At 43.3% G+C, this 24,542-nt stretch overlaps 1 protein-coding gene across 6 annotated transcripts in view; it reads left to right on the top strand.

Annotated features, from left to right (window-relative positions):
• NFATC1 (nuclear factor of activated T cells 1) overlaps nt 1-24,542 on the top strand; it is a 234,998-nt gene that overhangs the window by 108,732 nt on the left and 101,724 nt on the right. For 4 of the 6 annotated variants that reach the window (XM_073678902.1, XM_073678904.1, XM_073678907.1 and 1 more), the window contains exons 7-8: nt 16,962-17,017; nt 18,046-18,178. The exons of the other annotated variants lie outside the window; for them this stretch is intronic. In XM_073678902.1, coding sequence (XP_073535003.1) covers nt 16,962-17,017; nt 18,046-18,178 — 189 coding nt within the window. The remainder of the gene's footprint in view (nt 1-16,961; nt 17,018-18,045; nt 18,179-24,542) is intronic. 6 annotated transcript variants of the gene reach the window in all.

Below are 24,542 nucleotides of genomic sequence, written 5' to 3'. Positions count from 1 at the left end.
CATTTGGAAAAAAATGTATACACTTTTCATACTTGGATTTTTGCCAGTCACTGATTTATTTTGGATTGAAGGGGTAGGTTAGGGTAACTTTCTTTTTTATATATATGGAGATATATTTAATAATCTTTTCTGCATTCTACTAGAAATAGAGACATATTTTGGTTGATATACATGGTGTAAATGTATGAAGACTTCTAAGCTGGTTGGCAATACAAAAAGCTTTACATTTTACAGTATATCACATTTAATTTGCAGGTTGTAAATAGTATAAATTAACTTACCATATATACTCGAGTATAAGTCGACCCGAGTATAAGCTGAGGTACCTAATTTTACCACAAAAAAACTGGGAAAACTTATTGACTCGAGTATAAGCCTAGGGTGGGAAATGTGGCAGCTACTGGTAAATTTCTCCATCCTGGTATGCATTGCCCCCTCATCCTCAATCCTGGTATGCATGGCCCCCTCATCCCCAATCCTGGTATGTATGGCCCCCTCATCCCAATCCTGGTATCTATGGCCCCCTCATGTCCAATCCTGGTATGTATGGCCCCCTCATCCCCAATCATGGTATGTATGGCCCCCTCATCCCCAATCATGGTATGTATGACACCCTCATCTCCAACCCTGGTATGTATGGCCCCCCTCATCCCCAATACTGGTATGTATGGTACCCTCATTTCCAATCATGGTATGTATGGCACCCTCATCCCCAATCCTGGTATGTATGGCCCCCTCATCCTCAATCCTGGTATGCATGGCACCCCTCATCCCCAATCCTGGTATGTATGGCCACCTCATTCCCAATTCTGGTATGCATGGCCCCCCTCATCCCCAATCCTGGTATGCATGGCCTCTTCATCCCCCAATCCTGGTATGCATGGCCTCCTCATCCCCCAATCCTAGTATGTATGGCCCCTTCATCCCTCAATCCTGGTATGCATGGCCTTCTCATCCCCAAATCATGGTATGTATGGCACCCCTCATCCCCCAAAACTGGTATGCATGGCCTCCTCATCCCCCATTCCTGGTATGTATGGCCCCTTTATCCCCCAATCCTGGTATGTATGGCCCAATCACTGCACACATAAAAAATAAACACTTATACTCAGCTTCCTTCCTCCTCTCTGCTCCAGCGCTGCGTCCTGTTCTGCTGCAGCAGCAACTTATGTCAGCATCTGAGCAGCGCATGACGTCACTGCCATGTGCTCTCAGATGCTGATGTGAGCTGCCGGCATATTCACTGCTCTCCATGCTGGGATTATGGGGATTATGGGCGTCGAAAAGAGTGAATATGCATTCTCTTTAGTAGCGGGCTCAGTCAGCAGGAGCTGCGGCACAGCGCTCCTCTGTGCCTGCTACTAAAGAGAATGCATATTCATTCTTCTCCACGCCCATGGGAGTGGAGAAGAGGGAATATTCGTTTCCCTTTAGCAGCGGGCACATGTGGTAGCTGCAGCAGCCGGCTACTGCGTGTGCCCCACTCCTCTGCCACCGCAACCACTCCCCCAGCATTATCCACCACTGGAATTTCTATATACTCGGATATATACCTGAGTATAAGCCATTTTTTGTGCTGAAAAACTTGGCTGATACTCGAGTATATACAATACATATTGTATGAACTAGAAAACCTGGGGAGTCTTGAAGCTCTGTTGCTTCAGTTTACTGTATATACTGTACCTTTATGGTTTACCCATGGCTCAGACATTGTTAAAGGGGTTTCTTTTTTAAGGAAAGTTATGTTTCAGGCCCATGTAGATAACATGAGCTGCTGAGCTCATTTATTGGCTGTATTTCTGTCAATATGACATCAGTGCTGCAGACAACAACACACACCGGGACAGCAGAGGAGACTCAGCGCTGGACCCAGGGAGGGTAATATATGCAAGTTTATTTTTCTACAACAAATTGCTCCTGGTGACTCAGCTTTCCTGAAAACAGAAAACCCCTTTAATGTGTATATCCTACTTCAGTACTCCTACTTTAGTTAAATCATACTACAGCAGGCCAATAGACAGGTTAATAATATTAGTGCTATGAAAAAGCCCCCATTCTGTTTTTGGTAAACAGTAGAATGATTTATTTTACCAAAAAGCTTTATCTTGGTTTCATCTATCCACAAGACACTTTCCCAGAAGGATTTTGGCTTACTCACAAAAGGTTTGGAAAACTTTTTTATGTCTTTGTCAGCAGTGGGGTCCTCCCTGGGTCTCTCGCTATAGCGTTTCATTTCATTCAAATGTCAATGGATAGTTCACGCTGACACTGATGCAACCTGAGCCTGCAGGACAGCTTGAATTTCTTTGGAACTTGATTGGGGCTGCTTATCCACCATCCGGACTATCCTACGTTACAACTTTTCATCAATTTTTCTGTGCCATCCACGTCCAAGGAGATTAGTTACAGTGCCATGGGTTGTAAACTTCTTGATTATGTTGCACACCGTGGACAAAGGATCATCAAGATCTCTGTAGATGGACTTGTAACCTTGAGATTGTTGATACTTTTCAACAATTTTGGTTTTCAAGTCCTCAGGCATTTGTCCTTTCCTCTTTCTGTTCTCCCTGCTTACTGTGGCACACAGACACACAATGCAAAGATTAAGTCAACTTCTCCCCTTTTTATCTGGTTTCAGGTGTGATTTTCATATTGCCCACATCTGTGATTTTCATATTGCCCACGGGTGAGTTTGAACGAGCATTACATGATGTTTACCCACAATTTTGGAAAGGTGCCAACAATTTTGTCCGGCATATTTTTGGAGTTTGGTATGAAATGATGTACAATTTTGCCTTTTTTTCTCATTTTTTTTTTTAGAAATTGTAATTGAAATAATTTTCTGGGAGAAATACTTCATTTTCTGTAACAATTTCAAAGGTGCCAACAGTTTTGGCCATGACGATATACAGTTATATGAAAAAGTTTGGGCACCCCTATTAATCTTAAGCTTAATGTTTTATAAAAATTGGTGTTTTTGCAACAGCTATTTCAGTTTGATATATGTAATAACTGTTGGACACAGTAATGTTTCTGCCTTGAAATGAGGTTTATTGTACTAACAGAAAATGTGCAATCTGCATTCAAACAAAATTTGACAGGTGCATAAGTATGGGCACCTCACCAGAAAAGTGACATTAATATTTAGTAGATCCTCCTTTTGCGAAAATAATAGCCTCTAGTTGCTTCCTGTAGCTTTTAATGATTTCCTGGATCCTGGATGAAGGCATTTTTGACCATTCCTCTTTACAAAACAATTCCAGTTCAGTTAAGATTGATGGTTGCCGAGCATGGACAGCCCTCTTCAAATGATCCCACAGATGTTCAATGATATTCAGGTCTGGGGACTGGGATGGCCATTCCAGAACATTGTAATTGTTCCTCTGCATGAATGCCTGAGTAGATTTGGAGCGGTGTTTTGGATCATTGTCTTGCTGAAAGATCCATCCCCTGCGTAACTTCAACTTTGTCACTGATTCTTGAACATTATTGTCAAGAATCTGCTGATACTGAGTGGAATCCATGCGTCCCTCAACTTTAACAAGATTCCCGGTGGCGGCATTGGCCACACAGCCCCAAAGCATGATGGAACCTCCACCAAATTTTACTGTGGGTAGCAAGTGTTTTTCTTGGAATGCTGTGTTTTTTTGCCGCCATGCATAACGCTTTTTTATATGACCAAACAACTCAATCTTGTTTTCATCAGTCCACAGGACCTTCTTCCAAAAAGAAATTGGCTTCTCCAAATGTGCTTTTACATACCTCAGCCGACTCTGTTTGTGGCGTGCTTGCAGAAACGGCTTCTTTCGCATCACTCTCCCATACAGCTTCTCCTTGTGCAAAGTGCGTTGTATAGTTGACCGATGCACAGTGACACCATCTGCAGCAAGTTGATGCTGCAGCTCTCTGGAGGTGGTCTGAGGATTGTCCTTGACTGATCTCACCATTCTTCTTCTCTGCCTTTCTGATGATTTTCTTGGCCTGCCACTTCTGGCCTTAGCAAGAACTGTCCCTGTGTTCTTCCATTTCCTTACTATGTTCCTCACAGTGGAAACTGACAGGTTAAATCTCTGAGACAGCTTTTTGTATCCTTCCCCTAAACAACTATGTTGAATAATCTTTGTTTTCAGATCATTTGACAGTTGTTATGAGGAGCCCATGATGCCACTTTTCAGAGGAGATTCAAACAGGAGAACAACTTGCAAGTGGCCACTTTAAGTAGCTTTTCTCATGATTGCATACACCTGGCTATGAAGTTCAAAGCTCAATGAGGTTACAAAACCAAAAAAAGTGCTTTAGTAAGTCAGTAAAAAGTAGGTAGGAGTATTTAAAACAAGAAAATGATAAGGGTGCCCATACTTATGCACCTGTCAAATTTTGTTTGAATGCAGATTGCACATTTTCTGTTAGTACAATAAACCTCATTTCAAGGCAGAAACATTACTGTGTACAACAGTTATTACATATATCAAACTGAAATAGCTGTTGCAAAAACACCAATTTTTATAAAACATTAAGCTTAAGATTAATAGGGGTACCCAAACTTTTTCATATAACTGTATATACAGTATATAGCGGGTCATTTCTTAGCTTAGTCTTGGAGAAGTGAAATACTTAGGGCATTGCCAGGCCAGTAGAGCTTTCAGTGCTTGTACAATTCTCTCACAAAATGCATCAAGATTTTTTTTCTGCCAACTAACTTGAACAAGATAAATGAAGTAAGTGAACAATACGTATCTGTTTCCTGATAATTAAATGTGATTTTCTGAATAGCACTAATAAATGTAACTTCATTTCATTAGATGTTAGAATGTTATTTTTGCTGCACGGCTAATGCAGTGCAGTTTAGAGTAATGGCTTACGAGCTGAATCCAAATGTCTGCGCGTAGATCTAGAAAAGCTCCTCCCTATTAGAGCAGATGTGGCAGACATACAATGGAAACTTCTGTGGCTTATGTGTCCTCAGGCATATCCTAGTGAAAGAGGTTATCCCACTGAGATTGTGGGCTGCAAAATATACACGGGCATTGAAACTAAATGCTTTTACTGTTCCGCAAGGTCATTTTCAGAAACGGGCCCCCTCAAATTGCTCTAGTACCCTTTTTTCGGCATTTGTGTGCGATTCTGCAAAACATGTTTACAGTAAGGGGCTGACGTCGTGGTCTAAGGTTTCCCTCCTGGACTTGCTCCCAGTTCATAGGCGTTGAGATTTCCCTGTTGGTTTTCTAGACGTAATATGAGGAATTGTCTACGTTTTTTTTTTTCTTCATTTACGTCTGTATCATAGCAGTTCCTGCTCCTTATGTTTTTCTTAAATAAAATGTCACTGCTTCTTAATGAGTAGACTACTCTTTTTATAACTGTAAGGGTCTGGATATTCTCAGAAGAATTCCTTGCAGAAATGAAAACTATTTCTCGTTGGCTTCCAGAATACTGAGAAAAGACTAAACAGACTTCAGGTTTTATTTTTGTATAACTCTGGATTATGAGATATAAATTCATTTTTGCACCAAGTAGCCCTTTCTATAAGCACTAAAAAAAATGTAGTGGTGTGTTGGAACTAAGCCAAGAAAAATGATTTGCACAAGATCCAAACACATTAAGAGTAATTTAGATGACTCCAAACCTGAACTCATGAAACAATAGAATTTTAAATCATTTCAAATTCAGTTTTAGATTATTCATTCTTCATAATAGCCATGTTGATTTAGCATTGTATGAAATGGTACACTAGCTATGGAGGGTAGATAGTAGAGATGGGAGACTCGATTCGCAGGACTCTGGTCCATCGGCCAGGTCACTAATCTGTGTCTGCTAGATGAGAGGCATGTGAATCGCATTACCTCCCAGTAATCCTGGCTCTTCATTTGATTAGCCGAGCTGGTGCAACTTCATGCGTGCGTCACATTGCAATGACTATGTTACCCCTGGAGGTAATAATCGGGAATGAAGGAAAGTAAGGAGGTTCATGGGCTTCCCGTCCAGCGGTCACAGATTAATGACTTGGCTGATCAACCTGAGTACTGCTAATCAATTTTCCAAACTCTAGAAAATAGCTGAAGTTTTGTAGCAAAAATAGGTATAGGCACAGGCATTGTCGGACTAGAGTGCCAATGGCTCACCTGTAAGATTCACTCTAGGACTATTCAGCTATGCTACATGTTATATTACATTACCCTCATCCACAAATATATATTTCTTCAATATAATAATAGACTGGAAAGTTTGTTAAATGAATGATAAGATGCTGGCCTCGTCTGTTCAAAGTATTTCAAGTGTATTGTGACAGCTACTGATTAAATATAGGGGATGGGGAGCCCACTCCTACACAGGGGCACACCAGGGGATTCACCTGTTCTGTGTGGGTAAGTCCAAGAGTGAGGACTCTTAAAGATTATACACAGGGGGCAATATTAATGAAACCAACCTGCCATATCAGTACATTCATGGGACTATGGCAAAAAACCCACACAGGCAATAGATGCAGATAAAACTGATATGCAAATGTTGGACCACCAGCAATTTATTCACTGAAGGGGGTATCAAGGGCTTCAAAATTGATGGCCTATTAGTAGGACTAGCCATCAATATTAGACTGGCAGCCCAGCTGATCAGATGCTGAAGGGATTATGGCTTTCAAGCTAGTAAGTTGTCTACTTCATGGTTTTCTAGACATAGCTCCAAAATTTCATTAGTGGTAGGGTTGTAATACCAGGCATAGACACTTGAATAGGATTAAGCTGCCATGAACTGTAATACTAGGCACAGCAGCTGAGAAAAATGTGTTTCATTTGACTCCTTAAATTTTGAGCATTACCTGTTTTTGTAGAATAAAAGCACAGGAGCTTATTATAGGAATAAAGGTTCTTTGGCATAACATATATTATCATTTTTATTATTATAGCGCCATTTATTCATTGGTGCTTTACATGTGAAAAGGGGTATACATAATAAAAAAACAAATACAATAATCTTGAACAAAATGAGTCACCGACTGGTTCAAGATGAGAGAGGACCCTGCCCGCGAGGGCTCAGTCTACAAGGGACGGGTGAAGGTAGAGCTGGTCGCGCAGCTGTATTGTGGAGCAATGGTTACTGCAGGTTGTACGCTTGTCGGAACAGGTGGATGTTCAGGTTCCTTTTGAAGGTTTCCACAGAAGGCGAGAGTTTGATATATTGGGGTAGAGAGTTCTAGAGTAGGTGGGATGCACGGGACAAATCTTGTATGCGATTGTGGTAAGAGGAGATAAGAGGGGAGTAGAGAAGGAGATCTTGTGAGGATCGGAGGTTGCGTGCAGGTAAGTATATATAGCACATGTACCAACTTTTTCACTGACATCAATTTGATTTGATTTTGTGTAATTATAGCTGATCAAATAGAATTCAAATTATAAGGAGGCAGGGCTAAATGAAATGCTCAGTTTGTATTGTATCGTCTATTCCTTAATGACCATCAATATTGTCATTGCGATGGATAAGCTACAGTCTCGTACAAAAAAAAGGGCAAGCTCTGTTTAGATCTAATTTCAGTAGTAAGTTTCATGGATCCTAGACAAAAGAAATAAAACCCATTTTGCCAATCCATAGAAAAAAACATCTGGTATTTAAATTTGAGCAGTGATCCCCAGAAGCCCTTAAAGTTTTGTTCTGTTCAGTTCTGGCAGACCTAATATAAACTACTGCTAGGAAGATTTGGATACTGGCACCACATACACTTTTTTTCCCCCCAACCACTGCAAAATCTATTCAATTTTTTAATAGCTTTGAGATTTAAGCTACGTAGGAGTGTAAAATAAGAAAAATGAAAAGTCCTCACTTCATCACAAGAAGGCAAGCCTCTTTAGCCTGAGAACTGCAAATCGATTTGCCTGAGAATGCAAACGACCCTAATGTTTCTAAGCTAACACAAATACCTGAATCCTGTTTGAAACAGATTTCTTGCACAAAGAGACTTCTGTACACTAAATATGATTATTTCAGACATTTGTAATAAATCAGGTTGCTCTGTATTTGAAATGTCTGTATGTATGGGGCGTGGGACTGAATGCAGAACAAAAAGGGCTTTCACTAAGAGCTCTCGAGATACGCTTTTTTTATGCATGCAAAGGCTGTGCGGTCAAGTTCAAAATAACTAATATTTGCATTGCTTAGCCTGTATGCTGACATACATATTCAAAAGCAGTAGCTTCGCAGTGCTCTGACATCTGATCTCTAGTATGGCAGACTACTGTTGCAACAGATATCATTCATAAAGCAAAGATTATAGAAAAGGAATCAGTAGTTATAAAAAAAAATGTGCAATTTACTGGTTATTGTTCGTTAGTTTTTACATTTATGGGCAGTACATGTTTGTTTTTGATCAGCCCTTTTTTTTATAATCCAAGACAGTCGTTTACAGTCAGAATCAGTCATAATTATCACCAAGGAACTTAAAGGGTTATTCCCATCTTCATTTATAGGAGTTGTTGAAAACAAGCATTTTTGTAGTATACTATTTATTAAAATTCCCATCTGTTCCTCTGATAATTATAATTTTATTTTTGATTGTTTACAGCTCATTGTCTTAGGCTGTGTGCCCACGATGCGTTTTTTTAAGCGTTTCCGCAGCGGCAAAAACGCTGCAGAAACGCTTAAAAAATGCATGGTAGAAGGTCTGCCACGTCCCCCAATGATAATCCGCATGTGCTGTGCACATGCTGCGGACATTTCTGCTGCGTATTATCATTGCGGAAAAAAACACAGCACTACCAATTATTTTGCGGATGTGCGTAGTTTTCGCCTCTATTGACGTGCATTGGAATGCATGGAATCCACATCACTGCATCTGTAGATGTGCATTCCATGCGTTCTAATGTGCGGATGGTACCCAGGTCTAGAGAAGAGTAGACTCTCCTCCAGACCTGGGTACCATTGAAAACTGTAAAAAAAAGAATAAAATAAAAAATAAATATATACTTACCTTCTGGCGGCTCGCGGTGCGCTCCTCCTTGCTTGGCGGCAGTTCGCGATGAAATGAAGGACCTGTGCTGACGTCAGAGTCATGTGACGGGTTGCGCGACGATGACGTTGGCAGATCCTTCAGTCTACCGCAGCCGGGACGGTGAAGCAAGCCAGCACGGGCCATCGGAGGGTAAGTATACATTTATTTTTTTATTTTTTGACATTCTCTCGGTCACACTTTATAAATCCATGCCGTTTGCATGGATTTATATAGTGTGACCAAGTTGACAAGCACTTTCCAAGTGATGCTAAAATCGCTTGGAAAGCGCTTGTCAACCCGCATGCGGAAATGCAAGTGAAGAACGCTTCACATCCGCATGTCCCTGGCAGGAAAAACACATGTACAATCCACATGTACAATCCACATGCGTTTTTTTCTGCCAGGAAGATGCAGAAACGCTCAGGAAAAAATCCTGAGCATTTCTGCATCGTGGGCTCATAGCCTAAGACTGGTCACTACTACTGTCTTGCAGTAATAACCAAACATGCACAGTTCATACTAACTCTTTTCACATGAGCTTGTAAACACTGCATTGAAGTGGGCTGGGATCGCTGAAATGTACTGTTAGCGTCTGATATTCTCCAACTTCAGTGTCTCTGCGTGTCTGATGCTGCAGAAACAAAGCTGCCTCATATAGCATCATAGGTAATGTATAGTTCTGGCAACAGTGCAAGAATGCTGCTGGTTTGAACTGTCAATCAAGCAGGAGCTCCCATCCCTCAACAGTCAAGAAGTCAGAAGGGTGGGGAGTTTTGTACTCCTGAATAGACAACATTAGACCAACCCATTAAATAAGCACTCCAGTGATATTTATTTTCCCATCCAAGTACCCCTCATATGTCTGTCACACTCTGGTCTTAGTTAATGAACATTGCACTCAGTTCCATGCAGCACAATCTCCTATATTTTCATATTTAGAACCATCTTGACCTTCAGGTATCACTTTGCTTTCTAGCCAGTACTATTTCTGCCTCCTGGAACCACAATATTACTATTTTTCCCTGTGAAGTTGACGCGCCCCTGGGCCTGCTGTGTCGTGCGGCATCGCGCGCACGGGGGCTTACCCGGAGCCGGATCAGATGGGGGTAGTAGTCTCGTGGCGGTGACCCGGTCCGTGCCCAGGGAGTCAAACTGAGCGGCAGTCTTTAGCAGTAGATGTTAGAATGTTCGACTACGCCACCCGTTGAATGCGGCTATGAAGCCGCCGCTGCAGGACAGTCCACTGAGGCCGGTGGTACGGATGTGCAGTGTGGATGGTATAACCCCCAACGGGAGGGGTATGGCCTCAGGGCAGCAGATGTGGATGATAGTGGTTGTGATGGTGCAGCAAGGAAGCTCAGAGACGTGTGGTGCAGTTTCAAGGCTTTTACTCACAGGTGTTGCTCCGGTCACTTCGGCCAAGAGTGACCACCCGAGCCGTGCTGCGTCCACCAGGTGCGGGACTCGGCCAACTCCCAGGCAGTTCCAGAGCGTGGTCCTGAGCTCCCCTCTCTTCCTTCCTACTGGCCGTCCTCACCAGGGACCCACCTATGTCCGGCTTCCTCGGGCCTTATGGGGCAAAACCTCTCTCCGGTTTTCCTGACCCTATGTGGCGTGCCTTCCGGGTGGATGTGGCGAGGGGTCGTGCCAAAGCTTGACCACGACCTCCGGTTCCTGGCTAAGGATGATTTGCCTCCACCAGCTTGGGATCCGGTACCCTTCTTTGCCAACCCTTCACCCGTTTTAGTTCACTCATGGGATCTCAGGGTTCCCTCTGCTTGCGTCTCTGGGCCTTTCCTGGTGCTCCTGTTCCTTCTTCTCCTTCCTCTCTGTCTGCCTCAGGCCTTCAGTCCAGGCCTGACTCTGGAGCTGGGCCCAGCCGGAGCCACAGCTCCCTGTCAGCCCTCTCTGGCTGAACTCTCTCTCAGAACAGACTCTCCTCTGAACAGGACCCTGTTTCAAGATGGTGCCCACCTTATATACTCCCTCTGACACCCGAGCCCTGGTGACAATGCAACCAATGGGCTCCTACCTATGCCCAGAGTCCCTCCCCTGTCTGCTCCTACACCACTGGGATGTTCCCCCCCCCCCCACTCCAGCCAGGGACAGACGCTGTCGTACCTGCACAACTATCTGGTGGGAGTACCGTTGTTCTGTCCCCCGGAAATGGGGTGTATGTGGTGCATGCAGCTAACTGAGCCCAGTTCCACGCTCCATCCCTACCCGGGAGTGGAATACCACACCTCTGGTTCGAGGTGCAATACCCCTGTAGCAGCCGAGTCCTCGGGGTGCTACATTCCCCCCTGGTAAATCACAGCACGTCCTCGGGCTGGAAAAGAGCAAAAGCAAATAAAACATACAAAAATTTTAAAGAGTACACTCGCATGTAAGACATATTAACTTTCAATATAAAACTCTTTCATATAAAACATTCTCATATAAAACACATTCTTGATCTTCTGGCCACGGGGCAACTTGGGACCCGGTTAAGTGCAACAGTCTCTAGTTCTAAAGTAGAAACGCAGTCCTTCTATAAAACCAGTAGGGGGCGCCTTAAGAAGCGCAACTATTTACAGGGGTACGGCCGCTCTCAGTCCTCGGCCAGTGGGGATTAAGGAAACGGCTGCTCACAGTCCTCAGCCTGATTAGGGATAGGGGCACACAGGAAACAGTTCCACGCTAGTCCCAACGGGGACCACACTCCAATTAGCAACAGTTTCAGCAACAGTTCTCATACCCTGACGGGTAACTATATACAGTACTTTGTTTATGCTACTTCCCTTCAGTAGCGGTGTCCTCTCCTTGTCTCCTCCTGAGGGTAGTCTTCAGACCCGTCCGGATCCTCTTGGCTTTCCTCATACTGTATCTCCTCCTCAGTCAGCCGGTGTACGTGAAGGGCGTACGGTCCTTTAGCACACTGATGCCGGGTGAAGGCGACCACATCACCCGGGTAGAGGTCACGTCCGCGGTGTCCCTCCGGCAGGTGGCTCTCGACATCCCTGCGGGTGACAAAGACGTCGCCGGGGGTTCTGTGATCCCTGATAAAGCCCCAACCGTGCTCCAGTTGGAACTTGATTACAGTCCCGGTGGCGCGGGGACCGTGGGCTGCACGGGGGTTTCGCCGGGTCCGGCTTTTCTGCTCCGCACTTTGGACCTGCAGCCGCTCCTCGCGGATCCGCCTCTCTTGCCGTTCTTTGTTGAAGACCTCTAGTTGTTGTCGGCAGCACTCCACACGCTGGGCTGCGGCCGCCCGGGTCTCTTGGGTGAACCCCATGAGGTTTTCACCGGTGGGGTCCCATGCGAACTGCGCCTCCTCCAACGGGAGTGGGGTGATCTTGGCGGGCGCCGGAGCCGGGATCAGGGGCTCACACAGGGGCCTTTCCTTCCGGAGTCGGGGACTGAGGTACTCCGGTGGCCATTCAAAGGGCTGCCCATCCGGGCAAGTATGCTGTGCGAACAGGTCTTCACCTAAGGGCAGCACTGTGGAGGTCGAGGGCGCGGTGGTGGTAGCGGCGCCCGGATTCACCAGGCCTTGCGACCAGGCCGGTGGCACTCTGAAGGTGAAGGGCAACGTGGATACGGCGGCGCCCGGGTGTACTCGGCCTTGCGACCAGGCCGGTGGCGTTTCCTGCTTGGCCGCGCTCTGGATTAAGGCGCGTGACGTCACAAGAGGCGTGGCCGCGGCTCCGGCCGCTTGAGGCCTAGTTTGGAGCGGTGGCGGTGCAGCAACGGGCACGGTAAGGGGGATTTTGGGCTCTGCGACGGGGAGCTGGGGCAGGCTCACGGCTACTAGGCCTGGGGTGGTGACGTCCCCTTTACCTGCTTCCATCTCTTCAGCTCCTTCCACGGCGTCGTCTCCGGTCTTCGTCCCTCCTGCACCATCCTCAGAGGCAGACAGACTCCTCGTCCCGGGTGGCGTCCTTTGCTGGCGGGTTCCAGCCTGCAGGGCCATTTCTCTGCTCCACTCGGCCAGCACTTCTTGCTGCACTTGGGCCATCTTCCGAGCCAAGCCCTCCAGCGCGGTCTGTGCATGCTCCCGATCTTTGGGGAGCTGTGCCAGGATCTCCACCAGGCCTTCTGGGGTGGCGGCCTGCAACAGGCTCCTGACCAGAGGGTCGGTGCTGCCTGACTCTCCCTCCATCTCCGGGTGCGATCTTTCCAGACTCCTCCAGGCCGCACCCATCTTCTCTGTTTTGTTCTGTATCCGCCCCCATTGAGGGTGGTCCCGTGGCAACTTAGTGATTGTCAGTTCCAGGGGCAGCCCTCTCACTCTGATGGACATTTCTATCATTGCAGTCTCTGCTGGTGGGGGCGGTTTCCGCTTTTGGCGCCATTCCTGGACCTGGCCCACGATGGGAGGTGGCCTCTTGCCACCCTCTGGCACGCCCACAATGGAGTCCGCTCTGCCAGGGCGGGAAATCGTCTCAGATGGCGGGAATCGTCTCCTTATGGCGGGAAACTCCGTGGATGGCGGGAAAAGGCTGCAGATGGCGGGCAAACGGCGGGAAACGACCCGAGATGGCGTCCGATGGCGGGAACCCTCTGGAATTGGCGGGAGACTCCTTTTTACGGTAAATGTGAACTTTTCTTCAGGCACGCAGTACCCGTCGGTTGCGGGCACGTAATCCTGCCGACTACGCCAAAGTTGACGCGCCCCTGGGCCTGCTGTGTCGTGCGGCATCGCGCGCACGGGGGCTTACCCGGAGCCGGATCAGATGGGGGTAGTAGTCTCATGGCGGTGACCCGGTCCGTGCCCAGGGAGTCAAACTGAGCGGCAGTCTTTAGCAGTAGATGTTAGAATGTTCGACTACGCCACCCGTTGAATGCGGCTATGAAGCCGCCGCTGCAGGACAGTCCACTGAGGCCGGTGGTACGGATGTGCAGCGTGGATGGTATAACCCCCAACGGGAGGGGTATGGCCTCAGGGCAGCAGATGTGGATGATAGTGGTTGTGATGGTGCAGCAAGGAAGCTCAGAGACGTGTGGTGCAGTTTCAAGGCTTTTACTCACAGGTGTTGCTCCGGTCACTTCGGCCAAGAGTGACCACCCGAGCCGTGCTGCGTCCACCAGGTGCGGGACTCGGCCAACTCCCAGGCAGTTCCAGAGCGTGGTCCTGAGCTCCCCTCTCTTCCTTCCTACTGGCCGTCCTCACCAGGGACCCACCTATGTCCGGCTTCCTCGGGCCTTATAGGGCAAAACTTCTCTCCGGTTTTCCTGACCCTATGTGGCGTGCCTTCCGGGTGGATGTGGCGAGGGGTCGTGCCAAAGCTTGACCACGACCTCCGGTTCCTGGCTAAGGATGATTTGCCTCCACCAGCTTGGGATCCGGTACCCTTCTTTGCCAACCCTTCACCCGTTTTAGTTCACTCATGGGATCTCAGGGTTCCCTCTGCTTGCGTCTCTGGGCCTTTCCTGGTGCTCCTGTTCCTTCTTCTCCTTCCTCTCTCTCTGCCTCAGGCCTTCAGTCCAGGCCTGACTCTGGAGCTGGGCCCAGCCGGAGCCACAGCTCCCTGTCAGCCCTCTCTGGCTGAACTCTCTCTCAGAACAGACTCTCTTCTGAACAGGACCCTGTCTCAAGATGGTGCCCACCTTATATACTCCCTCTGACACCCGAGCCCTGGTGACAATGCAACCAATGGGCTCCTACCTATGCCCAGAGTCCCTCCCCTGTCTGCTCCTACACCACTGGGATGTTCCCCCCCCCCCACTCCAGCCAGGGACAGACGCTGTCGTACCTGCACAACTATCTGGTGGGAGTACCGTTGTTCTGTCCCCCGGAAATGGGGTGTATGTGGTGCATGCAGCTAACTGAGCCCAGTTCCACGCTCCATCCCTACCCGGGAGTGGAATACCACACCTCTGGTTCGAGGTGCAATACCCCTGTAGCAGCCGAGTCCTCGGGGTGCTACATATTCTCCTATCTAGGCTAAGAGATTAGGATCAGAGATTAAGTATGCAGACAAGCGATTTAACAGTCATCTTCTCCATTATAACTGTGTAAAAGGAGCTGTCTAATCATCATCAGCTCCTATGATGAGAGTTTTTGCTCCCCGGGTTGGAGGACTTGAGTGCTACAGTCCATGCAGTATCATCATACAGGAACTTTGGATTACTGAGATGGTGACTCCTGTCAGTAAGTCATGCAATTCCAAGGGGGTCACTAGAAGATCATATGTCCCAACTAAAAAACAGATATCCACAAATTTAAGATATAAACTAAACAACTAAATATGATAATACTAGCTAAATTATATATTAGTTACATTATACTAGCACTATATAAATTATATTTTGAGGGACTAGTTACATGATAATATAAAACAATCAATGGATTGCTACTTTAATGATCAAATTTGTACACAAAGTAATGTACCAATATTGTACACACTATTAGCGGATATGAAGTATTTTATTATAATTCAGCTTCTCCATGATCAAAATTATATGGGTTGTCTAAGAAAATCATTCCCTCATTAAAAAGATGCCACAATGGTAATCAGCTGAACTCCATGGGCCCTGCATCTCCATCTTCCAGTAATCTGCTATTCTCACAGGGGAGGTACAGATAGCCACATCTTTCAGGGAAATATAGCTTTAGATATAGGTCTTTGAAATGAATAATCTTCAATGCAATGCATGGTCACACCAGGTTCACATGGGTACAAAGCTGGCTGTCAGCCGGGATTGCAGTGCGCTCACTGTATAGTGAGCAGTGACTGCAGCCGCCCCTTGCACCGCTCCAATGACTGGAAGTGAGCGGCTGCAGAGAGAATATAACTTCATTTTCTCCTTGTAGCAGCTGCTAGAGTAAGTCAGCCTGATATGATTTAAAGGCTATTTTACCTGCATGTTTATATGTGCAGGTTAATAGCATTTTTGGAGTTGACAGGTTCCCTATATCGGATAGTAGGGAAATGCTCTCTTCTGCTCTAAAAAATTAAATAAAAGACCGAAGAAGAAAATACATTCCACTCGAACCTGCTGCGCATGATAATGGAAAGGATGACATAACAGCGATCCCTTTTCTTAGATGATTTCATACTTTAGTTTGTGCCAAAGGACATTTCCAAATCCTGGGGAAATAAAGGTTCACCAACAAGGTATGCAGTGTGTTGACATCTTTAACTTTGCAAACAAAAAGGTACAAAAATGCTGCATTATATTTTGGCAAGTTTAAATTAGCTGATTTTTCTGACTTTTCTACGGCCCTAGTTCAGGTGCAATTACAGTATATGAGAAGTACAATGTAATGCTAATCTGAAGGGTCATTTTAAATATATAAATTATATTATTTTACATAAATACATTTTCAAAGAGCATTGCAGCATTAATGCTTTCTGAAATTGTGAGAGAGGACATTCAATGGGCAGAGAAAGATTTTTAGTATATTAGTTGTTTGGGACACTTAACCAGCTCATAGATTACATTCAGAATATATTTTGTATACATATAATTTGTATACAATATATTATATAAAACCTATAAAATCTGGAATCATTTGTGACCACTAGTGACCAAAGCATTGTGTACTCAATATTTTGTACACATCTAAAAGTGAACATTTGGGGGAAGATTTATTAATACTATACGGGTGTTTCGTATAACAGTCTAAAGTAAAATATCATTGGAGTAAATTGTGCAAAATGTGAAATTTGCCACATTTTGGACTGAAAATGAAATTAAATGAAATTTGTGCCTACTATAAGTGTAGATTTGTGCCAACATTTCTACCATTTTCTGGCTTAATAAATCTGTCTAAAAGTTGTTGCCCACCACACTCACTTTTTCAGCTTTTGGCAAGCACCAGCAAAAAGTCAAAATATTGTGGAATTTGAGATCTTTTGCAATTCGAGACTTTCTGTGAGTTTTTAGGGCTGTGTTTATGCCAACAACTGGCGTAAGCTGAGTAATAAAAATGGACCTTTCTACATTACATTTAGACTGTAGTTGCCTAACAATAAATGTCTTTTTGTTTTTTTAGATGGTCATCATGTATGGGAAATGGAAGCCAAAACGGACAAGGAAGTGTTCAAGCCTGTAAGTATAATCATTTTTAAGATCACAAGATTACGTCATTGTCAGCATTTGGGTGCGGTCACATATTTTGGTACATTCGCATATTTTCTGTCTGAGTGGGCAACATGGCCCAATATTAGCCTATGTTCTAGTGCACATGGTCAATTTACCAGACAGACCTCAAATCTGGTTTGATTTACAGACTAGAATTGTGCAGGTAAATAGTAGGGAAGTCTTGCACCTGTCCACCATGCTCTACATGGGCAGCACTTGCTAAACTAAACTTTACTGTAGATTTTTATTTTAGAGTTATTTATTTGTTTAAAAGAAACCTGTCAGGCGATTCATGCTGCTCAAACATGGGCAGCATGGATCGTAGCCTGGCTACACGATTGCAGCCATGTATATTACTCTTTTAAACATTCTGACGTTTCAGAAAAAATATAATTTGAAGATTTGGAGACCAGACCAATCCGGTACTGCCTCTGGCCGGCCTTTCCCAGCACTGCTAAAGGTGATTGACAGGTCTCTCTCTATGTATAAGTGAGGGAGTGACCTGCCAGTCATCTGCTGGGAAGAGCCGGATCTTCAGAGCATGTTTTCTCTGAAAAGCTGAAGCGTTTCTAAGAGTAATATACAAGGCTGCAATTGTGCCGTTAGGCTGTGATTTATGCTGCCCATGGTTTTGGCAGAATAAGTTGCCTGAGATTTCTCTTTAATCTTGAAATAAAAATGAAAGTATTTTTATCAGTCATGCCAAGGAGAATAATGACTTCATACATATACCTATGGTGGTCTGTTTTCCCGCCATACATTCTGCAGAAATGTTTTTTTATTAAGAGACTTGCCTTAAACAATATTTTATATTAACATGCGGCAGATTTGTTACAACTGAATGCGGCTTGCAGAAATCCATGTTATTCTAACCAAAGCATCCCCATTCAGACAACTGGAACTGTGCGAATATCCCCGTAGACATCTTCTCATGAATAGAAATAGTGTGAAGAATGATTGAACATTGATGATTGACATGTACTTTTTCATTACAGAACTCACTAGTTGTGGACATCCCACCATTTCGCAATCAAAGAATATCCAGCCCAGTTCAAGTCAATTTTTACGTCTGCAACGGAAAGAGGAAAAGAAGCCAGTACCAGCAATTCACCTATCTGCCAGCCAATGGTAACATAATGACTCATGAAAGTGTTTCTTATATATCTGAAGCTGGGTGCTTGCAGTTTTGTTAAAGTACAGAAATGCCTGATGTAAACTGTGTTTAAGAAAATCATGTCTCCGCATTTTCTTAACTCCTGGTGGATGAGAGAAACTTGCAATTTTGCTAGAAAGAACTGCTTGTTTTGTTCTGGCTAATCTGAGAAGCATACTACCTGACCTTTGCATTTGCAAACATCCTATTCGGTGCCAAAAACACACATACGGTAAAGGTAGCTAAACCTTTTTAAATGGTGCAGTTCATGTAGGGCTCAAATCTCACGTCTGCTAGAGGAACATAGTTCAGGTGACCACATTTATTTAGCATGAGACTTATACAGTGCTAATGTCTGTAAGCTCAACCAAACAATCATCTGTTTTATTTTTGGGGAATGTCTTTTCTAAGATTTTAGATTTCATTTCATCTAATTTAGAACATGTTATGCCTTGAATTGCATTTTTTTGTGCAACTGGGTGAGCTGGGAAGAAAGGGTGGGAATAGGAAGAAAGGTCTCACCCGCTGTTTTGGCAGTAGCCTATGCAGAGCTAGAAGCAAAACAGCTGTTGCTGATCTGGGTGTGGCTGGGGAAGAAACAAAGACTCTTTTTTTGACAAACCTTTGCAGGGCAGAGGTTCAACAATCTACAGCTAGAATCTTGATATTTATTTTTATCATGGAGTCCTTACTGGAACGTGGATCTACACCATGCTACCTCATGTGTGTTCAGATTGGTAAATGGCAATTATCGCACTGGTTCCTTGTTGATTGAGGCAATACAATATAAGGTGTGTCATAAACACACAAATGGGATTCACTTTTTGATACAATTATTTTTTACTTTATAATCACTCTCTGTGTTCTTTTTTTTTTGAATTTAAGAAATTACGTTGTAAGATATTTTTCATTTATATGTGAAATAAACTTGTTTGCTTTGTAAATGATCACAACGCATTGTTTGCTGCTCAAATAATTAATTCTGATTTATATTGTTGCATGTCCTATATGGTAAAATTGCTAATGAGGAGACATAGTTGAACTCCATAATAGGGTTTCTTTTATATAAATGGGCGAATAGGCAACCAAAAATCAATAATAAGCATCTATGTTGATGCGGCTGCCACTTTGTAGCCTGAACCAATAGTGATGCTCATTGGGGTCTCATCATAAATATTGGCTTTGGGCATTTGGTTAAGGGCATCAGCTAGTCAGTAAATTCCACCAGTTACTAATAGTTAATGCTACATTCTGGGCATTTAAATGATTGTGCTGCTTAGTATATACCTTTTATTTTCTATAAAAGCTGAAGCAAGATAATGTAATGTGATAAGACTTATCTGAGATAAAATCAAGTATATTTCTATTAGTCATTGGCCCTGTATCACAACTTTAACTGCATGGTGACAGGTTGTAAAACTTTATTTAACCCGTAATTTTTAAAAATCAGTTTTGTGAATGAATTATACTTTGTGAATTATGATTGTAAAATGAAAATCAAATTGTAAATTTCATTTGTTTATTAAAATAAACAGGTTGATTTTATAAAGAGCTGGCATTAAGTGGATTATGTACAGTAAAAGTCTGAGGTGTGCAGTGAGAAAGGAACTTTGTGCAATGTGGTCATCCCTTATAGGCTATATATATTCCCTGGTGTCATAATTAAGGTAGTGACATGAGCAGGTGGTGGTGTGGGGATCATTTCAATCACATATGCTTTTCTGCAGTATATATATAAGCAACCCTTCATACCATGAGCTATTTTCACAACTATTAGTATCCTACGTATTTCTTAATAGTACTGTATATCAGTATGTACCAGGGGCAGACATATCATTGGGGCAACCTGTGCAACCGCACAGAGGCCCAAAAGGTAAGATGGCCCATTTCCAGCTCCAAAGAAAGCGGAATTGTGCATTATGATGAGCTATAGGACTGAAAAGGGCCCCTATACTCTTCTTACTCAAGGGCCCTCTTCAGTCTGTGTCCACCCCTGTATTGTACAGCCCAATAGCTCTTAGTTTGGGTATTAGCCATTAAAGCTTATTTTTATACTGTCTTAAATCCTGGACAGTTTATAATCTTCTTATATAAATATATTAATTAATCATGTTTATTTTTCCTTATTCGTACAGAGTCTTTTTCAATGCAGTATGTAGCTAGTCTACAAACTGTTCACTCTTAGTGTAACAAGCTTCTTTAATGTGCATATTTTTTCAAGTTGTCCTCTTGTAGCCTGTGTTTTTCATGGATTAGTTCATTCACCTACTTTGAGTTTTGAGTAACAATTCCCTCGCCTCACTCTATTCATCAGAAAAAGACAATTTTTTTCTATATAGTGAGTTGTAAGAGGTTTATTTCAAGAAAATCATGACAAAGCGAAACATTACTCCACTAAGAAGGGTACAAGGCAAAAATATATAAGGAATATACATACAACACGCGGCCGTCCGAACAAAGTCAATAATTGTACACAGTGTTATGGATGGATAAACTGTGCCAAAGGCCTGCTGACGAACAAAATAGAACAATGAGCGAACGTCAAGAGCGCAAAGAAACAAAAGAAAAAAAAAATGGGGCATGGTCTGTCCATAGGGAAATTGCATGGAAGCGTGGACCATTGAGCGAGTGGTCTATTTCCAGGTTTTAGGTCAATAAAAATACAATGATACAAATGTGTCCTTCCTTACCTTTGCTCTTGACGCAACATAACCTGAGATTTGTGGTGTGAAAGTAACAGCTTAAAAAAGAAAACATGATTTTGTGAGACCCTGTCATGAGATGTCTATGCTATATGTGTGGACACTCTTTGGTTGTGACATTGGTTATAGTATGTCAAGAGATTTGGTAGTATATTGCGATATTGTATTGAATTTGTTTGCTGAGAAATCGGAGTCCACCAAATTCCAGAAAAGGTAAGGATGGACACATCTGTAAGTAAGAAGCAAGGTGGGGTACGCAAGTTCACATAAACTTGCCAGGTCTAAGTCTTGTCATCTGCCTTTTACTGCAGAATTGAAGATAGTGAATTCACAATGGACTTGTTCTTCTCCAATTTGTACAGTACATCATAGTTTCTTACTTTACCTTAATTTATGAAAGTTTGCTCTTCCTAACTACATTTAATAATGTACATCCATAGAACAAAGTGTTTCTAAGTGTGCCTGTCCCTCTGTACCCAAATATTTTATTAGGACTTTTTTACATTTCTGTTTCTAAATAGTGTTCCTTTTTTATAGCCTTAACAAAAGAGGGATAGTGAAAGTTCTTTATTTTATTTGTCTATTGAGTAGTTTAAGTATGAATGGAGATGGGCAAAGAAGTGAGCAAATGTGTTGGCAGACCGTTGGATTTTGTCCACTCCACCATTTGGCTGTTTTTATCCCAGGCAGATACTGTAGATGTTATAGGGGCTGTCTGGGTTGATAACAAAGTCTGCTGTCACTTAACGTGACTGCAGACTGCCGAATCATGACAGTGTGCGGTGTGTGCCACACATTGTCATGGGCTCTGTAATATTCCTGGTATTAGTGGGCGATCCAGTGATTGCATGTGTGCGATTTGCACAATAGCGGTCACGTGCCAACTGGACCCATCTGGTTTCTATCAATTCTGTTTTATGGATAAAAGCAGGTTGAGTCTAATCAGCACATGCAAATCATATGCATGAGATCACGTCTGCTCGCATGGGGCACGGCGTGTGCACCGCACACTGTCACAATTTGGCAGTCTACAGTCACAGTCAAAGAATGACTGCAGACCTTTCTTATGAGACGTAATGACCCCTTTAACTATGTTTCAATGCATCAGGGAACTAAAATGATTAATTTTCTGACACTACAATGCTTTATCAGTGTGATCACTAATGTGGAAGTCATGGTGATGTAAGAGGATATCCTGTATAAGGGCCAAACAAGATGAAGTGCAGGAGGTGCGTGATCTGTGTCTTCCTTGCATTCCTCTATATCCAAATATATACATATGGTTTTTAATCTAATTTCCATCTGCTAACAATATTCTATAGAAAGAGAAATGCAGAAAAATAATCTCACATTTCTCCCGTACTGCTGTTCTTCTAGACCCATTTCTAACCACAGCTAAACATACTGCCATATTGATGTTTATTCCTGCCCACTTTCTTGGATTTGTTCTCCAATATTTCATTTTGAAATAATTTTCCAAGACACTGGCTTAAAGTCAGCAGTTGGTTTTATACTGCTTGTTAAAGAAGAAAGTGAACAGCCCTTGTTTATTAAGATAGGGTACAATATTCAATTTCTTTCTGGCAAACAATTGCAAGAGACCATATGATGAAAAAAATAATAAATAGTCAATGTTATCTCACTTCTTTAACATGAATTATGTCACCACAGATTTTGTTTTGTCTGGCTTTTCCAAAAACAGATTTACGTCCTTAACTTGAATGGAAATGCTTGATACATAGGGTAATGGGTACAAAGTGTAGATTTGTGGGAAAATGCATCTAAAATATAGTAACAAATTGTGGTAGGAGGGGGTGGCTTTGACAGAACATTACTGATCAAAAATGAGCAGAATGAATAGTATATGCAGCAGCCCCTGGAGAATAAACTTTGAATATGCAACAGGTTGCCAAACGATGGCAGTAAATAGCCCACCGACCACCATTGAGCAGTATGTAATCTGTTCACCACCAAGAAATCAAAAACAGGCACAAAACACTAGGAATGTTCTATATGCACAGGGAAGCACCGAAAAATAAAAACTATTCATTAGTAGTTACCTTTGGAGCAAATCTGAGTTTGTGAGTGTACCACCATCCACCAGGGAATGTGCCTTGCATTAACTACTAGTCTTAATGGGAGGGCACACTTTTTACTTAAATAGGTTGTCCCCTACTTTAGTACTGATTACCTATCCTTGGGATAGGTCATCAATGTCTGATCGGTCGGGATCTGACATTCGTCACCCCACCGATCAGCTGTTATCGGTGGCTGCTGCCAGCCGTAAATACTCACTTGCTTGCTTGACTTCTCCGTCTTCTGATAAAGGTCACCACAGGGTTCTGCACATCTTCCTCCTATTGATTTGTATAGGAGTCGGATGTGCAGTACCCTGCTTCGGCCACTGTGAGAAGACGGACAACTCCGCAAGTCAGTATTTCTGGCTGCCGACACCGATAACAGCTGATTGGCATGGTGCCAGGTGTCGGACCCCAACCAATCAGACATTGATGACCTATCCTATGCATAGGTCATCATTGCTAAAGTAGTGGACAACTTCTTTAAGCAAGAAGGCAACTGAGGTGTGAGCTATCAAACATACTGAAGATTTTGGATACAGAAAAGTAAAGAAAAATGTCTGGTGGACTTTGTTTCAGAAAAGAAGCAATAACCGTAAATGATAGCAGACTGGGATTCAAATCAATAAAATGATTACAGCTATGATTCGGTGACCATTAAAAGGTCAGGAATATTGGCATTTTGATTTTGGCCTCGTGATCACATGAACACCTGGCATGTGCTGGTCATTAAGAGGATAAAAACAAAGAGTAGGAACAAATATGTAATATATCTAATAAATTACACACTGTATATTGGATGTGAGCAATTCAATACATTGCCTTGGTCCAGCATCCTACCTGGTCCTCCATGATAGCTGTTCTTCGCTTCTACACCTGGCATCTTGAACGCCTCTGGTGCTTATTACGCACGTCATGATGTCACGTGAACCCTAGTGACTAGATATGATGTCCCATGATCTGATAATCACAAGAAGTGCCCAGGAAGATGAGCCGAGGATGTCGGGCACAGAGGTGAAGACTGGCTGCCATGGAGTTCCAGACTGGATGCCGAACCAGGGCAACACAAATTGAACTGCTCATCTCCAATATACACATGTTTGTACAATTTAATCATGAAGTGACCTATATTTGGTGTTCCAGGTGGTCAGTCTTTATCATTCAGCATGAGGCATGAGATTTCACATTGCTACTACAGTTAACGCCAAAAATTCTGGAGAAAATCTATGTCTGACTTCACTAGCTGTATAAAGCTTAAACTCACCCCTGCAAATGGTTACCATGTGCTTACTTAGTGAGATGTATATATAAGAAATTTTAGGCTTTAAATAATGGATGCCAAATTATAGTAAACGACTAAGTCTTATTATTTGAGCTCTGTTCCTGTAGACGTTTGGCTGAACTGAAAAGACTGTGTTAAAGACATTTTTCACGACAGCTGAAATTAGAGCGTCTAATTTGAGATGAGGTCACCTGAAGTGATCGGGGGGTGCTAGTTTGGACTTTTGATGATTAAGGAAAGGTAGATTTATGGGTCTGTTATTACACAGCTATGATCA

The sequence above is a fragment of the Phyllobates terribilis genome, unplaced genomic scaffold (assembly GCF_046119375.1).
Source record: "Phyllobates terribilis strain yellow unplaced genomic scaffold, ASM4611937v1 Scaffold_4__5_contigs__length_816908805, whole genome shotgun sequence".
NCBI classification, from domain to species: Eukaryota; Metazoa; Chordata; class Amphibia; order Anura; family Dendrobatidae; genus Phyllobates; species Phyllobates terribilis.
The sequence above is the reverse complement of the archived record's forward strand: the minus strand, read 5'-3'. Positions and strand labels throughout refer to the sequence as shown.